Source organism: Antennarius striatus, chromosome 20 (genome assembly GCF_040054535.1).
Source record: "Antennarius striatus isolate MH-2024 chromosome 20, ASM4005453v1, whole genome shotgun sequence".
NCBI classification, from domain to species: Eukaryota; Metazoa; Chordata; class Actinopteri; order Lophiiformes; family Antennariidae; genus Antennarius; species Antennarius striatus.
Genome location: NC_090795.1, coordinates 714,702 through 732,350, shown reverse-complemented (window position 1 = coordinate 732,350; position 17,649 = coordinate 714,702). Strand labels below are relative to the sequence as shown.

The window sequence follows — 17,649 nt, the reverse complement described above, 5'->3', positions numbered from 1 at the left end:
TCAGAAGGCGTGGCTCGGAGTAAATCAGATTTTTCGGGACACCTGTTGACACAGACTGAAACGGCAGCCAAACGGGACGCGGCCCGCGCCCCTACAGGCGAGGCTTTAGCGGTTAGCGGTTAGCATTAATGAGTTTCTGCCCGGCCGGACGGACCTGCAGGTCGTGTTATTTCAGCCGGTCCTGTGCAGATCCAGACGTTATGAATCCGATTGGCCGGGAGCGGCTTCATAAACATCAGGCCGACCTCCTAACGCTCCTAAACCCACTTGAGCCGCCAGAAATCCCAGATCGGCGCCGACTTTCCCCGTCGATTCGCCACACTCGTCTGGAGGCGGCGAGTCCTCCTCCTCCTCCTCCTCCCGCCTTCATCTTCATCACCCTTCAGCCCTCAGGTCGTCATCGCGATCTAACGACCTCACCTCCTTCTGTTTGTTCTGTTTGTCCTGGCGTCTCGTCTGACGGGAGGGTCAAAGGTCACCGCTGTCTCAGTCGCATCTTCACCTGAGTTAGCCGCTAGCTGCTACATCGAGCCTTCTCACCGTATGAACTCTGACCTCCATTGGCCCTTCCGTCGTGTGTGTGTGTGTGTGTGTGTGTGTGTGTGTGTGTGTGTGTGTGTGTGTGTGTGTGTGTGTGTGTGTGTGTGACGCTCTCCTCCACACCTGCAGCCCAGATGCTGTCACACACACTCCTCTCACCGACGTTCCTCCCCACATGGGCATCTCCTCCATCCAAAGCACACACATTCCTCATGCCGGAGTTTCCACTTCATACAAACCAAAACACACAAGAACACAGCCGGTGTGTGTGTGTGTGTGTGTGTGTGTGTGTGTGTGTGTGTGAGCCGCTGTAAAGGCCTTTGTGTTTGGGGAGGGCTTTATTTGTGTTATTGTGTGCTAACGCTGTAATGCGCTCTAAACGGTGTGTGTTTTTAGCCGAACTAGAATATCTCGGCGTCTATTTGAAGCGTGGCGCTGAAGGTTCAGCTCAGATCCTCGCCCTCACCAGAGGATGATTCATGCTGATCCTCCGACTTTTCATCCGCCGCCAATCACGAGGTTCACGTTTGAGGTCTCGCCCGACGCATCTGGACACCGATTGGACGAAGGATTGTCCCCGTTCTCCTCAGGAATGCTAATAACGCGGAGGCTTCCCGTGTCGCATTAGCATCGGCCCAACGTTGGTTGAATGCGGCGACGCCGTGACAAGGAGGAAGGATGTGGTCTTCCTCCTAGTTAGCAAACATGTCATGCTAACATGCAAAACCAAGATGGTGAACCTGGTGAACATTGAACGTAGCGTTCTAGTGCTAAAAACATGAATACGATAAACATGCAAACCAAATGATATCAGTAAAACTGATTAGCTGCTAGCTGCAGCTAATGTTAGCGTTTTCAACTTGAAGTTTTCAAGGAAGACGAATGGATGGACGTCAGACCAGAGTGAGTATCGCTGCGTTGTTCCTGTGAGGAAGGCGTAAGCATCCTCTTCATCACGTTCTGAAGCTAAACCTGTTCTATTAGCAACAGGAGAGCTAAGTGGCTAAGCTAGCTGTAACATTCTCTGCTTGGTTCAGTCAGCTAGTACCTAGCACACTGAGACCAAAGCAGTCTGGCAAGGGCGCTAGCTTGTTCAGTCATGTAGATCAACAGAATCCATGTATTTGCTGTAATTATTATTATTATTATTATTATTATTATTATTGTAGTTATTCCTTGGAGGTGAATGTATTTATGGAACAAGTAGAACTTTATATATAACAGCCTCTAAATGACATCAATCATGCAAATGAAGCAGCAGGAGGCGGCGGCCTCTCGTGTTACCATCGGAGACCAGAACAAACAACCACATGATGCTCTTTCACCGACGTGGCGATGCCATGGAAACGAGCTGAAGGTAGGATCGCCCGCACGCGAACACCAAACCGACCGAACCTGAATCAAACACGTAGGAAGGGTTCTCTTCCAATGAGGCCGTTTGTTTCTGTCAGACTGATTGGGTTTCATTTCATTGCCATGAATCTGCTTCTGGGATCCAGACACCAAAACACCTGAGGTGGTTATAATACGGCTGAACTCAAGACCAACCAAAAGATCCTCAAAATCATTATTTTCTAAGGTTAACATTAAAAAACAACCACATCCAGCGTGGTCCCCATTGGATGGTCACAGAACGAGGCAGGTGATAGTGTTCAGTTCTGGCTGTGACTCCCCAGTAGACGGCTTTTCTCTAGAACTGATCCAAGAACGCCTGGAAAGGACAAAGTCATGCCTGCTGCCCAGAAGTAATGATCTCCAGACCAGTCGTACAGAAATGTCCATCAAGCTGTTAGCACATCTTGAAGTTGGCCTTTTTAATAAGTTTGTAATACAGTCAAAGGTTTTATATTGAACAATTTCATCGTGGAGAGATGAAGACCATTACCTCATTCTCATAAAATATATATTAAAACCGTTTGGAATGAAATTCTTTATTTTGTTTAGGACTTTGTCTCCATTTTATTTCAGTAGTTCTTTGAGTTAGAGCCAAAAGCTTATTTCTCCAGGAAAGTATGTTTGTCCTCCACCAGTCTTTACCCTGATGGTCGGGTCAAGAGGCTCGTTCAGTCCTAAAGAGGTCAACGTTAGAACCGCTGACGGTTTACTTCCACAAAACAATGTGTGTTAACATTAGTCTTTGTAAAACGGACCATCATCTGCATACAGGGAGATAAGGGACTCTGGCAGGAAGTGAGACGCGTTTGGACTTGAATCGTTGCTCTTGATTCGTACCACTTTGGTTCTTCTGAGCTGGGATGTATCTCCTCCTCCTCCTGCCTCCATCTGCTGTTCCATTTGCGAAATTCCATTGACAAATTTCATCGGGAGGGAAATCCAATGCAAATGTGGCCGTACCCTCAATCCTCAAGCATCCAAAAACCATATCCGTGTCTCCCTTCAGCTTGTTTTGAATACACCAGATGGAAACTTGTGCTCGTCTCGCTGCCTGTCATGCAAATCCACAGGTGGGTCCAGTTTAAAATGAGCTTGTGGTGATACAGTCGATAAACAAAGGGCCAAATTACAAACAGGAGATCCTCTTGAATACAAAACCAGAGAGGATGGGTGGAAGTTATTTATATGCAGCTCCAGCCTGGAGACACACATCAGATGGACCAGAGGTGTGGAACCCAAAGTTATTATTTCTTAGAAGAACCCACGAGTTTTTGTGTTTGTGTTTTCGGTTGAACGTTCCGCCGGCCCGTCTGTTCGGCGGTTGCGCCGCTCATCAAACGGCTTTAATTAACTTCAATTGATGTACAAAAGGAACAGATGGAGGCGAACACAAAGTCATCCATGCAGCCAATCAGACTCAAACAGCGTGCAGTTGCCCGAGGGCAAATCCGCTCCGAGTCGGGTTGTTATTGACTCAACTTTCGGACGTTGTCGGTTCTGATTAGCGTGATGATAAAGACTGTATAGACTTCAGTCAAACTTTCCTGGAAAAAACAAATTGTACTCAAATGTAAATGTGATTGTCGTTCTGAAGACCCTCGTTCTTCTTCACGTTCTCAGGTGTTGAAGATGAACCTGTCCCAAGCCAATCACACGCTAACTCCTGACAATCTGTTTTTCTACCATGGAGCAGCAGTTTTATTCACCTCCAGCATCCTGGTGACTCTGCCTGCTAACATTTACATCATGTGGCTAATCGGCTGTGGACCCGGCGGGCCCACGGCCACAGAACTCTTTGTCCTCAGCCTTGCCAGCTCTGAAGTCCTCTTTTGCATCCTGGCTTTTTATTTACTGCTTCAATTCATCTTGGAGGGGTCCACGGAGGTCTGGTTTCAGGTGCTGGAGTTAACCTTACAGCTAATGCTAGTGTCTCCAGTCATCTTCCAGAGCTGCATCTGCCTGGAGCGCTACATGGCCGTGGTGCATCCTGTGGTCTTCCTCAGGTAATACTTGTGTAAATTGATTTATTGGTCAGTTTCCTTTAATAATGAGTCATCAATCAATAATCGTTTGGCTGCATTCAGACTAGATTAGCCGGGGCAATGCTAGCATTGTGTAGAGATGGGAATGGACAGAACCACAAGAGTCTCACCTTGTGTTTCGTTAGCGGTACCACCCATAGTGTGGTCGGCTCACGTTAGCCTGGCTAAGCTAATTCATATTTTGTTACTTGTTAGATCAGTACAGCTGTGGCTTCTCAGGAGTTTCTTCAGAATCCTTGTGAGGAGTTCAGAGATCTTGAGGAACATTTTCAACTTGAGTTCCCTCAGCAACCACGAAAGGACTGTGAAGTCTAGTCGACCAGGATAGTAAAACCTCCTAAATGATAATCAGTTTCCTGAATTGTCCCAGAGTAACCAGTTAGGAACCAGCGTGGACGTCCACGTTGGTACAAATACTCCCAAAATGTTCTGGGAAAGATCTCGGTCAACTGTTATTGATGCTAGAACAGGTGGCTGAGACGGAGGCTCGGACAGACGGATAAAACATTATCATTTGAGACAGTCCAGGAGACGTTTTGTTCATGTCTGACAGGACAAGCTATGAAAATGTCAAACATGCTGTTGTAAAAGCTTCGGAGGCTTCTGGATAAAAAACGAGAACTTCTAGGAAACATGACAAAACAAGATGTACGGCGTCTGTCAAGGAGTCAACCTGTTGACCAGCTGGTCTGATCGCAAGTTGTGATTCGCCACCACAGCAATCACATAAACCATCTTGCCAGTAGACAAATCCGTCCCAAATGCTCTGCTGCATTTCGACCTCTGACCTCCAAATGAACAGGACCAGCTGGTCTGAATGCAGCCGGAAATTATGACTCAGCAGAGATGGAATCCAAATTGAAGCCACCTATTTGTTATAGGTAGTCCTCAACCAACGAACACAATTGGTCTAAATATCATTAGTACTGAATCTGAGATTTGCTGAGTTCATATCGACGTATGTTTGTATCTACAAATGTCCCTAAGTCGAATGTTTGTATCTTGAGGACTACCTGTATTAGAGAGCTGTTTGTTTGTTTGATGCTAACTTCCTGTTGTTCCTGATGATCTCTTTTGTTCTCCTCTCCACAGGTTCAAACCTCTCCGCTACCGGTTAGCGTGTTGCGTGGTCATCTGGCTGCTGATGCTGTTCTACTCCATCATACCCGCCTTCACAATCTCAGTCAGAGCGTCTGTGTACCTCCTGACCTCCATGTCCATGTTCCTCATGGTGCTCATGGTCTACTGCAGCGTCCACATTCTGTGTGTGCTGAGCCAGCCAGGGCCTGGCGATGGGGACCGGGATAAAGGGGTTCGAAGGAAGGCCTTTAAGGTCATTATGACCTCGATGTTGTTCACCGTCTGCACCCAGGCCTTCAGAGTCTTCACCGTGGGCCCGATCGTGTTGTTTGCCTCGCAGCACGTCATTGACGTGGCCGTTCTCATCAGCCTGGCCATCAGCATTGTCACAGGGACCGCCACGCCGGTGCTCTACCTCTACAGAGCCGGGAAACTGCCCTGGATCCAGGTCTGACATGTCCTCTGAGGGGTTGTTCAGGTTCACCAGTCTATCTTCAACCTTGGACCTTTTAGTCTAGTCAAGACTTCCTCTTTTCACACTTAACAGTCAGAAGCATCTTCATTTGGTGTCTTTTCCGACACCTTGGCTACGATGGAAGAGATAGAACAAGGAAGAGTCCAGCAGATGGCGATGTCACCACCCATCAACCTGCATCAAAGCTGGATGAGCAAGTGCCCACCGGAGGTTATCCTCCTGTGTTTCACCATCATCTCCGTGTGTCAGCATGACAAATAAAGACTCTGATTCTCTTTATAAATCCTTTACTGGTCTTTTCACACATAAGAGGAAAACAAAAAACCAGGAGGAAGAAGAGGATGTGATAGAAAACAAAGACCAGCTGGAATGGAAGCCAAGCCTACACGGAATCGCAGTGATTGTCAAGACCTCCAGCAAGGAGGACATGGAGACGCCCAGGACATGTGTTGGACCTCTGGTGGTCCTGGTTCTACCAGTGGTTCCTTGAACCCAGGTTGGAACCGCCAACCCTGTGATTGGTGCAAGAGTCGTGAGCGAGTCTTCACACAGCGGTTGGTCTTGGAGGTCAAAGCTGGAAAATGATTCTTCCGTGAGCTTAAAAAGAGCATTAATGAAAAAGACTCTTGTAAACTCTTGAAGTGGAGTCATGTAATGCGTGTAGGAATGACGCTGTAAAAATGACATGTGCAGCATTTCCAATTAAAAAAAGACGTCATCACCTTTTTCGTTGGGTCGTGTATTTAATATGTTAAAACACTGACATTTGTAAATATTGAGTTTCATATAGAAGCTTTAGGAGCTTAAAACCAAAGTCACGGTTTTATGGAACACATGGAGAAGAAAAGCAGAAGAGGACAAACTTTAATATATGAAGTATTTATTAACAAGTAAAAGAGAATTAAGTCTCACGGAAACAGTCGTGAGTCTTTAGTGGTCGGATGGATCCTTGTTTTTAATTAAGAGTCTGAACTCGGTGAGATTTTCTTATTGTCTTTGTAAACCAATGAAACACGAGTCACGGTCGTAAACAAGGAGCGATAAAACAGTCACCATCGAAATTAAAACGATCAGTAAAACATCTGCTTTTGTTTTAATGTTTAGTGGCCCCTAGTGGCAGAAGCCTCCATTACCTGACGTTAGGCAGAGCTTAGGTAGCCTAAGCTCTGCCTGCATCACTCTGACTCATCCTACGTGTTTTTTGGTTGGCCCATCCTTTTCTTTATCTGCTGACAAGCAAAAAACAATGGGTAAAACAGCCCCTCCTTTGGGGCGGGGTTAACAATTTAGTAATATAACTCAGTGACCCGTAAAGCCAAGAACGTAATGAAAGTCCTGAATGGATAACGCAATAAGTTTTGACTACTAACGTACAAATATATTACGAACACTAACCCCTAATTATTACATTATCAGTTTGGGACTTTTGTTATGTTATTGGACAGTTATTACGTTATTGGAAAATTATTACATTGTTGGACAACTACTATGTTATTGGACAACTATTGCGATATTAGACAGCTACTACGTTGTTGGCCTGTCACATTTCAAAAACGGAAAACTTTATTATGCTGTCGGCTTCTTCACACTTCTAATCTCTATTTGTTGGGTATGCATTCGAGTTGTCCGCTGTGACACGTCGCTGCTTCACGCTTCAAAGTTTGGAATAAATATTTCTCCGACTTAAACACACTCATTGACACAACGGGATGAAGAGCATTATTCATGTCGCAAATCAGCTGGGAGCGTTAGCGCTCAGGCTGCTGCTTCATGTAGCACATCTAAAAAATCCTATAAAGTGTCCGCGTACGGGAGGAGGAAGCGCTCCGACACTTCACAGGAAGCACACCGCCGCTTTGATTGTTGAGGTCAAACAGAGAGCATCAGGTTCAGGCAACTCCGCGCTCACGCCCCGCTGCACGCCAACGCCGGCCGCCTCGCCTTGATGTTGCGGTAACGTGACGGAACAGCGGGCCCGGATGGCTCCCGTGGGTCCTGGTTAGCGGACTTAATGGACTGCCACAGCTAGCTTCAAAGACTCGGCGAGTAGAGAGAAGAAAGAGTGATGGGATGGAGAGGAGGCGTAAAAAAGAATGAGCTAGCAAAGTAGAGAGAAGCACCCGGGTGAGGAAGTTGTCTGGTTTGACCTCCGCTGCGGAGAAGTTGATGGGACGGAGCTGATGAAGGTCGCGATGAGAACTTAAGATAGGATGAATGATTCCGTCCCCTCCCTACCGGGTGGACCCTCGACCAGCAGCCGTCTGGGTATGGTGAAGCATCACGAGGAGGTTGAGTGTTTTTCACAACTGTCTTGTATCCGTGAGGTCGACAACGCTCCATCTCCATCAACGTTTCTTCTCTTTGCTTTGGAATGAAAACATTGATCTCCGCACTCGTAGCAGAGTAAGCTAGCAGATGTTTTCAGCCCCAGTTGATGCCACATCCATTAAATCACGTTTTTTTGTGGGTGAATTGAAATCATTCTCGCAATTGTACAAAATAATTATGAGTACAATCTGTACAATAATCCCAAAAAATGTTGTGTAACCTTCATCAAAGGGTTGTGTGGAACCCTGACCTCACTGTTGGTAACCAGGAACACCAGTCAGAAGAAGTTCTGAAGGTACTCCTGTCAGCGCGCAGATTCATGGTCGCTAGCTGTGGTTTGGTGATTGTTGATTGGATGGTTTGATATTGTAATCATGCTTGTTTACACTAAATAATACGCACTAACTCACCCGGAGTGTTTGAAACGCGTCCCGTTCCGGTTCCCCCGGGATCCGGATCCAAACCAGAGTGGAACGGGACCAGTGTTTGGAACAGGATGTGACCTCGTTAGTGGAGTTAGGGATTCACACTCGGAGCGCTAACGGTGCTAACGACTCACACGAGGCCAACAAACGGTTGTCTTGAACCATTCATCCACCGTCACCACCGGGCTGGTCAGGCTGACTTCCGATGAGGAGGCGTGTCTCCTCTGTAGGTGAGGTGGACTGATTGGACGGGATGGAAGGAAGGAGGTCGAAGGGCATCGGTTGGCTGGCCTGGAAGGGTAGGGAACAGGAAGAGGAAGTGGAACAGGAAGAGGAGGGGCATGGTAGGAAACCACAGCTTTGTCTGCTGTCAGATCTTTGCAGGCTCGTCCTGCGCCGCTCCATGTTTCCTCCAACGGTTGTTGTTTGAAGCGGCGGCGGCGGTTCCTGTAATGCGGCGCAGATGTCGCCGCAAATGACTTTTAATTACTTTCAAATTATTTTCTCACAGTTATTGGAGGTTTGGGCGGATTACAGAAAACAACGACATCATGTTTCCTTCATTAAAGTGACTCAGAAGCTTTAACGACGCCTTTGATGTCCGCCGCCGTATCGCCACGGCAACCATGTCAAACCTGCAGCTGAGTGTCTGAGTGAGAGTGATCCCCATCTAAACAACACACACACACACACACACACACACACACACACACACACACACACACACACTGTGTGTGTGTCGTTATGTGTTGTTGTGCGTCTGAACTGATTGAACTGATCTCCAGACACAGAGCAGCTCCCTCTGAGTCAACTGACCTGTTTATATTCTACACATGTATACATCACACACACACACACACACACACACACACACACACAAACACACACACACACACACACACACACACACACACACACACACACACACACACGCTGCCTATAATTTGTTTCGTGCTGCTTGACTTACTGAACTCAGCGTCATGTTTGATGTTTAAATTAAAGCCATCGATCAGTTTGGATCTGATTAAAGTTTCCCTCTGGAGGTGTGTGTGTGTGTGTGTGTGTGTGTGTGTGTGTGTGTGTGTGTGTGTGTGTGTGTGTGTGTGTGTGTGTGTGTGTGTGTGTGTGGGTATGAGATGTTTGTACGTTTCTTCCTTTCTTCCTGTCTCCTGATTGGTTCCTAGTGAGCTGATGACGTCGTTGTTGCTCAGGTGTGTTTTCAGTTGGGGGGGCCGTCTCAACAGGAGGGCGTCGCCCTTCTTCCTCCTCCTGGCCAATGAGATGCTTGTAAATTTATTCATTATTTTGCTTTCCGCCTCCTTTTCTGAGCCGGTTTAAACCCGTGTGATGCTGGAGTGAAGCTCCTCCCCCTGGTACCGCCCCCTGCTGGTTGGGAGGGTCAGGACGTCTTCACAGGACGTCGGTGCTTCATCTCGCTTGTGTTTTCTCTTTGTCAGGTGAAACACAACGGCCTCATCCTGCAGATGGAGCATCCGACAGCAGGACGCATCACGGTCCCTGGTTAGCGCACACACACACACACACACACACACACACACACACACACACACACACACACACACACACACACACACACACACCCTCTGTAGACCTGAGTGTTTCCTGCTGCTGGCGTTATGGATGTCCTCCTGACGCCGGTCCGGGGGGAACCCTGCTCACCGGGTTGATGGATCTCCAGCGGCTCCTCGACAGGAAGTTGTTTGTCCAGCGCGTCTCGTTCCGTCCAATCCGTCTTCCACTGGTGTGTGTGTTTCTGTCCCGGCAGGAAGTCATCCATAACGGACAGAGTTTGACCGTCCAATCAAGACGGGGTGTGTGTGTGTGATGCTGGGAGCAGTTAGCATTTAGCCGCTAACTCAAAAAGAGATGAAGAGAGGGGAAGGTGGTTTTGATTCGTGGGTCCCGTGCAACATGACCTCCCATGATGCTTTGCTTGTTCGTCACGATGAAGAGGAGGATGAAGAGCGCCGTCTGTCTGTGGACGTTTATGCTGAGTCGGTTTATTTCCTGGATCGACATCCTCTCCATTCCTTGTTTCCTCTCTGTTTAGTAAACAACTCCAGACAAAGTGTGTGTGTGTGTGTGTGTGTGTGTGTGTGTGTGTGTGTGTGTGTGTGTGTGTGTGTGTGTGTGTGTGTGTGTGTGTGAATCTCGGTATGCTTGTTAATTGGGCGTGAAAACGTGCAGTGTTTGTCCGGCCCCCCTGTGGTTTCCCAGGAAACGAGTGTCCATCAGACCTGTTTCCATGACAACGCTGCCGGGTTCATTCCAGGCCAGCAGATGGCGCTGTGACCTGTCTGACGATCAGCGATGACTCTCGAAACGAATCCAGGTGTCACACCTGTGAAGCCTGAGGGGCGTGGCCAGAGCAAAGGTGATGATGATGTCATCGTTTCAGAGGATGGGGGCGTGTCCATGTGCAGAACCAGAACGATGTCATGTGACCCAGGCAGAGCGCTGTTGTGTTCTGAGGAAAGATAAGAAGATCGACCAGTCAGAATGGAGAGTCCTTGCATGATGCTCCGCCTTTGTGTGTGTCTGTGTGTGTGTGTGTGTGTGTGTGTGTGTGTGTGTGTGTGTGTGTGTGTGTGTGTGTGTGTGTGTTTGTTACGTAACACAATCATGAATTATTTGCCCCCCACCGACACAAACTGCACCTGATGCTTGTTGAGTGTCACTGAGGGGGAAAACAGGTTGTTAATGAGGTGAAAATAGCAGCACACACACACACACACACACACACACACACACACACACACACACACACACACACACACACACACACACACACACTGTGAGAGCTCAGCTCATTAGTGTTTCTCTTTAAACAGCTGATTGTTGAGTTCCCCAAAATAGACTGTTTGCCCCCCCCCCCAGGTCCGGCGGTCCGGTTCAGCAGCTTCATCCACGACGACCCTGCGCCGCCACCGGTGACCGGCCAGCACACGACACAGGTGCTGCGAGACCTGCTGTCCTACAGTGATGACATCATCACGGCGCTGCGGGAGGCCAAGGCGGTGGCCTGAAAGCCGGCGTCCTGATTGGCCCAGAGGAGGAGGAGAGGAGGTGGAGCCTAACTGCACATCAAACACGTTCGGCACTAAAATAAACACGTGTTGATTGAAACGGCGTCGGCGTGGTGATTCCGGAGCGCTCGCCCCGCCCCCTCTGAGGCGTCCACATACTTCTGTCCGTGGGGGCGGGACTCAGATGTTCCTGCCCCTCCCGGCGAGGATAGGAAGCTCCAGTCAGACGCCGCCGCCGTCTGCTGTGGTCGAGTCCCGCCGCCCGTTGGCTGCCTCGGGGTTGAACCCAGCGTGCGAGAGACAGTCGGATGTACGCAACTCACATCTGGAGTGTGTGTGTGTGTGTGTGTGTGTGTGTGTGTGTGTGTGTGTGTGCAGGAAGGGTTCCTGTCCAGCCTAATGTGGAACACAGACACAGTAACAGCAGCTGAGGTCAGAGACGGGTGGAGATAAAGGATGCTTTTATTGTGAAGGGTCACCTTACAACGACTGTAGCACTCTCAGCTCCTCTTCCTCCCTTCTTCCTCTCCTCTTCCTCTCCTCTTCCTCCTCCTTCCTCCCTTCTTCCTCTCCTCTTCCTCTCCTCTTCCTCCTCCTTCCTCCCTTCTTCCTCTCCTCTTCCTCCTCCTTCCTGCCCTCCAGCTGTTCCCTCAGTTTGTTCCGGGTCATGTGATCCACTTCCTGTAGTCTGGGGACCCCCACCCATCTGATGGGGGACACGTCTGGAGTCTGGAGATGTGGTTTGGTTAGGGTTAGGAGTTCAACCAATCAGCTGCCTGCAAGGCTGAGGAAGTCCCAGAGGAGGGGAGGAGCCAGGGGCGGAGCTACATCACCTGGGGGTCACCTCAGGTATGGAGGTGATGAAGATGAGGCGTTCAAGGACAGACGTTCAACTGCAGCCTGAGGAGTGTGTGAGGTGTTTAATGTGCACACACACACACACACACACACACACACACACACACACGGCTCGGGACTCCCTAATATGACGTCCAGTGGGGGTTTCCTTGGAAACCACTTCCTGATGTGGCCGGATGCAGAAAGAGGTGTTGAGCAGCTGCTGCAGCTGGATTTGACATTAAAGTAGCCGCGACCCACGATGCACTGCTCCACTGCCAGTAGCAGAAACAGACGGCCCACACTCACACACACACACACACACGCACACACACACCTGTTGCCTTCAGTCTGGACAGGATGTGTGTTCTCCGTTGCCAAGGTAGCGGTGATGCAGACAGATGGATTCAACAGAGACGGTTACTGACTAGTAAGACTAGTTTAAACACCTGAAGAAGAGACTAGTTTAAAACACCTGAAGCTGTCAGACAAGGGGGCGGAGCCTGGTGAGGGTTAGGTGTGAACCCGCCCCTCACCCCGCCTCCCTCTGACGGATCATCCTCCTGCCGCTTTGGACTGTCTGCAGCGGTGAGTTTTGACGCCCTGAAGTGTTTTCATTAGCGTCACGCTGAACGTTTGAGCTCATCTTTAGCTTCCCATTAGCTTCCCATTAGCTTCCCATTAGCTTCCCATTAGCGTGGGGATCAGGTCTGATGCAGCGGCGTTTTACGGGTCCTGGAGGATCCAGACACGTTCCTGCCTAAGTGAGATCCTCCAGTGAGTTCAGGTCGGCCCCGGGGCCACTTCCTGTTGGGACAGGAACACAGGAAGCATCAGAACCAGATGTGGAACTACTGGAACCGGCTGGTTTAATGCGCCGCCAGAAGGTCCCAACAGTCCAGGTTCACACAGTGAAACGGTCCAGGTTCACGCAGTGAAACAGTCCAGGTTCACACAGTGAAACAGTCCAGGTTCACGCAGTGAAACAGTCCAGGTTCACACAGTGAAACAGTCCAGGTTCACGCGGTGAAACAGTCCAGGTTCACGTAGTGAAACAGTCCAGGTTCACACAGTGAAACAGTCCAGGTTCACGCGGTGAAACAGTCCAGGTTCACGTAGTGAAACAGTCCAGGTTCACGCAGTGAAACAGTCCAGGTTCACACAGTGAAACAGTCCAGGTTCACGCGGTGAAACAGTCCAGGTTCACGTAGTGAAACAGTCCAGGTTCACACGGTGAAACCTGAACTGGTTGTTGGTTTGTTTGTGAAGGCGGTCCCAGGACTCCCTTCCACCAATCACAGCCTTGTGTTTATTGTCTCCCTCTCTGCTGATGAACAACATTTGTCTAGCTGTGCCCCCCCCCTCGACCCCAGCCTGACCCCAGCCTGACCCGTGACGGGGAGCGTTCCAAATCGTTCCTGGTGTCCTTTCATTTCCGTGTCCCCCTGTCCTCATTCGGGTCGTCACGTTTCTGCCGGGACACAAAGGTGGGGGCAGGGCCTCCTGATTCAGAGTGTTGGCGGTGGCGGCGGTGCGGGTCGCCCTGTCCCGAGGACATCATCGCTGTCAGGTGATCCCTGACGTGACCTCCCGCGTGACCTCGGCTCACCCCGGTCCTTTTGTCCGGACGTGTTTACACGGCGGCGCTGAAAGCGCTTCTCCTCACGCGACCCCGGTCCAGACCGAACATTTAAAACGGGAACAATGGCGTCTCCTGAGTCGGGAGGGGGCGTGGGACACAACGGGGTCATTCACGGCTCGGCTCCCTCCATCCCATAATTAAAGGAGTCGCTCGATCAGAGCGTTAAACCGACTCGTTAATTGAGTCGACGCATCCTCGTTTTTACAAACAAAAGCGAGTGTTAGCGTTAGCGTGTGACAGCCGCGCTCCTGCAGCCTGTCAGTCAGCGCTGAGGGCCGGAGATTAGAAGCAGATCAAAGTCATTAAAGTAAGAATAACCCCCTTCTCTTTTTATTTACGGACGGTTTATTGATTAATTCAGACTGGAAACAAACCAGACAGAAGGGGAGGGGCTTCAGGTGGAGCTCCTCCTCCTCCATGTGTCGGGCTTTATTTCTTTATTTCTTGTTTCCGTCCGTCCGTATGAATAAAGGTTGGTTTTAAAGGGTCGGTTCATCTGAAAACTTTTTTTTTTTAAAGTGATTTTCATCCTGAAAATGTATATCCAGTAAAAATGTCCTGGAATTAAAGTAAAGTTGAAACAGGTGTTTTAGTTTGTGATCGTAAACCGAAGCAGATTCATCTCATCGAGTTTTAAAGCCGACCGTAAATCTGTGAACCTGTCAGTCACTCTTAATTCCGTCCTAACGTTCGCTCGCCGGCGCTGACGACCTCTGCAAGGCGGTCAGGTGACCGTGCTTTTATTTTGTAGGGGTTTCCGTCACCATGACTCTAACAGATGTCCCGGCGGAGGAAAGAATGTCTTTCTGTGTTTCGGGTCGTCTGAAAACGTCCGTTTCCGAGCAGGAGGCTCTGAAAACGCTGCGCCGCAACCTATGCCCTCGGCTTTGTCTGACAGGCTGATAAAAGTCTGATGGGACTCCCAGCTGCTGGGGATTAAACGCCGCCTCCATTGTTCTCTTCCTGTCGTGTTTTCGGTCGCATGTCTTGTTTTTGTCTTAATGTTTGTGCTTTTAGGCAAAAAAGATAAAAATATGCTGGAATGGAAACCGTTAAACGTGTCCTCAATTAGCCACTAGCACCTGCTAACGTTCTCCAGCTGCAAGTAGAAACACATGCAGGGGCGGAGCTTAGGTGGAAACCCCGCGTTAAAACCTCAGGACGCTGTCATCAAAAAAGCCAAACAACCAATCCGATCAGTGGGCGGAGCCAACGACCAAGACAACAAAGACAGAAAACCTGACAGGAAGAGCAGGAAGGGCTGAGTGAATATGACCATAAAAGGAGATGAAGCAGGGCGGGGCAACCAATCAGAGACAGGAGAGGACCTGTAGGAGGCTTTAAAGCAGCTTCAGGCGACCAATGAGAGCAGGAAACAGAAGCAGACCTCCAAAATAAAACAGGAAGTGACCGACAAACCCAAACTAATGAGCTTCAGTTAGCTTAGCCAGCTAGCAGATTAGCTATGCTTCTAATCTTATGTTAAAGTAAGCTAAGCTAGGCAAGGCTAACGGGGTCGTACGGTCAGTAGCTGATTGGTTCTGAACTCATGGCGGGTCACGGAGCTGCACACTTCCCATGAGGCTTTGCATCAGGAAGCAGCGGTCTGGATGGGCTTCAGCTGTGTGTGTGTGTGTGTGTGTGTGTGTGTGTGTGTGTGTGTGTGTGTGTGTGTGTGTGTGTGTGTGTGTGTGTGTGTGTGTGTGTGTGTGTGTGTGTGTGTGTGTGTGTTGTCTGAAGTGCTGCCACAGGCAGACGGGTGTGTTCTGTTTACAAAGCATCATGGGAAATTAAAGCAGTGATGCTGTCAGCTGTCTGGACGTCTGAGCCAACCAGAACCTGCCAGATGCGTAAAATTGGCTCCTCCTCCTTCAGCAGGCATCTGATTGGCTCCTCCTCCTTCAGGAGGCGTCTGATTGGCTCCTCCTCCTTCGGCAGGCGTCTGATTGGCTCCTCCTCCTTCGACAGGCGTCTGATTGGCTCCTTGGCAGGCGTCTGATTGGCTCCTCCTGATGGGTCGTCTTCCAGCGGAGGTCAGGACCGGGTTGCGCTCCAGCGTGGGGCGAGAGCCAATCACAGGCTGTGTGTACACACAGATGGCGGGGTCGATGATGTCATCTCTGGGCTGGGGGGGAATCCCCTGGAAGCGGTTCTGGTTCTGATCGCCGCCTCGCGGCCAATCAGCTGGCTGGACACGCCGACCCCAGGCTGCTCGGGGACGCCCGATTGGCTGAGGTGAGGACAGGTGACGTAAATCAGCTCAGGCGTCTAATTGGTGGTCTGCAGACCTGAGGGGCTCCCTGATTGGTCCGTCGTAAATCTTAGCTGTCAACAGGTCCCGCCCCCCACAGACACCCCCCCAGGGCTGCTGATCCCGGGTTTTAATCGGCGGTACCGGGTCAAGGCGTCATGTCGTTTCCATGGAAACCCATCTGGTGACCGGCTGACCTCAGAGCCGTGCTGTGATGTCATCACCGCCCACGCTGTGATGTCATCACCGCTTTTTTGTTTTTCCTCTTCTCCAAACCTTCAGGGTTTTTTCAGTTTTCCAGTGAATTTTGTTCAGATTTTCCTTAAATGTCATCTGTGTGTGTGTGTGTGTGTGTGTGTGTGTGTGTGTGTGTGTGTGTGTGTGACTGTGTGTGTGTGAGTGTGTGTGTGTGTGTGTGTGTGTGTGTGTGTGTGAGTGAGTGATCTGGGAAATACATCGGAAGTGTCAACCAGTACAGACAAAAGGCCTCATCCTCACACACACACACACACACACACACACACACACACACACACACACACACACACACACACTCACACACACACAGTCACACACACACACTCACACACACACACACACACACACACACACACACACACACACACACACACACACACACAGGGTGACTCAGCTCTCCCGTTCTCTCCTGAAGGAGGACTCCAGAGTTTTCCTTCGTTTTTCAGTCTCTTGTCGGAAGAACCAGAACCAGAACCAGAACCAAGGACAGGTTCTGGTTCTGGTTCTGGTTCTGGTTCTGGTCATGAGATCCCTCTGGGACATCCCTGGCTTCTGGGTTCTGGACAGGATGGTTCCAGAGACACCAGGAGAACGTTGGTCAGACAGATCAGGAGATTCTGACCCAGATCCAGATCCAGATCCAGATCCAGATCCTAACCCTGACCCAGATCCAGATCCAGATCCTCTGGGGGACGTTGACGATGTCCACATGTCGTCTGTGAAGTGAAGGATTAAAGCAGAGCTCTGGACTGTAAATACAGCTGAGAGGTTTACATAGCTCCTTCATCTCCTCTTCATCACCTCCTCCTCATCACCTCCTCTTCATCACCTCCTCTTCCTCCTCCTTCTGATCCGGTTCTTCTCTCCAGATCCAGATTCTCACCTCTTTCCTCTCAGACTTGAGCCTCCAGAATCTTCCTGAGACCCGTCAGCACCAGGTCCAGACATGCTAACGCCGCTAGCGGCTAGCAGGGGCTGACCCATCAGACCCGGGGCCGTCCATCAGACCCGGGGCCGTCCATCAGACCCGGGCCGGTCCATCAGACCTGGACCGGTCCATCAGACCCGGGGCCGTCCATCAGACCTGGACCGGTCCATCAGACCTGGACCGGTCCATCAGACCTGGACCGGTCCATCAGACCCGGACCGGTCCAGGTCTGATGGACCGGTCCATCAGACCCGGACCGGTCCAGGTCTGATGGACCGGTCCAGGCTCCTGTAGGACCTCTGGGCTGTGATGAATGGTTGTGTGAAGTGTTTTGAATGAGCTGCAGTCACAAGATCTCCTCCTGGAAACAGAACAGGGTTCTGGTTCCAGCTGGAACCGGG

At 50.0% G+C, this 17,649-nt stretch overlaps 2 protein-coding genes across 3 annotated transcripts in view; both read left to right on the top strand.

Moving 5' to 3' along the window:
• The window catches only part of sugct (succinyl-CoA:glutarate-CoA transferase), a 33,964-nt gene extending 22,538 nt beyond the window's left edge, over window positions 1–11,426 (top strand). For both annotated transcript variants that reach the window (XM_068343709.1, XM_068343708.1), the window contains exons 13-14: window positions 9,743–9,806; window positions 11,184–11,426. In XM_068343709.1, coding sequence (XP_068199810.1) covers window positions 9,743–9,806; window positions 11,184–11,332 — 213 coding nt within the window. In that variant the 3' untranslated portion in view covers window positions 11,333–11,426. The remainder of the gene's footprint in view (window positions 1–9,742; window positions 9,807–11,183) is intronic.
• Window positions 1,861–6,241, top strand: LOC137587693 (P2Y purinoceptor 8-like). The gene is made up of 2 exons (XM_068304280.1): window positions 1,861–3,938; window positions 5,070–6,241. Exons 1-2 carry the CDS (start codon window positions 3,565–3,567, stop codon window positions 5,509–5,511), a joined length of 816 nt encoding a protein of 271 aa, XP_068160381.1. The 5' UTR covers window positions 1,861–3,564; the 3' UTR covers window positions 5,512–6,241.
• Window positions 11,427–17,649: the final 6,223 nt, after the last annotated feature.

What these genes read in the sequence shown, in the direction of transcription:
- LOC137587693 (XM_068304280.1), top strand. Translation starts at nt 3,565, where the DNA reads ATGAACCTGTCCCAAGCCAATCACACGCTAACTCCTGACAATCTGTTT. An exon ending in CATCCTGTGGTCTTCCTCAG is followed by an intron (nt 3,939 to 5,069) that starts GTAATACTTGTG and finishes TCCTCTCCACAG; the next exon opens with GTTCAAACCTCTCCGCTACC.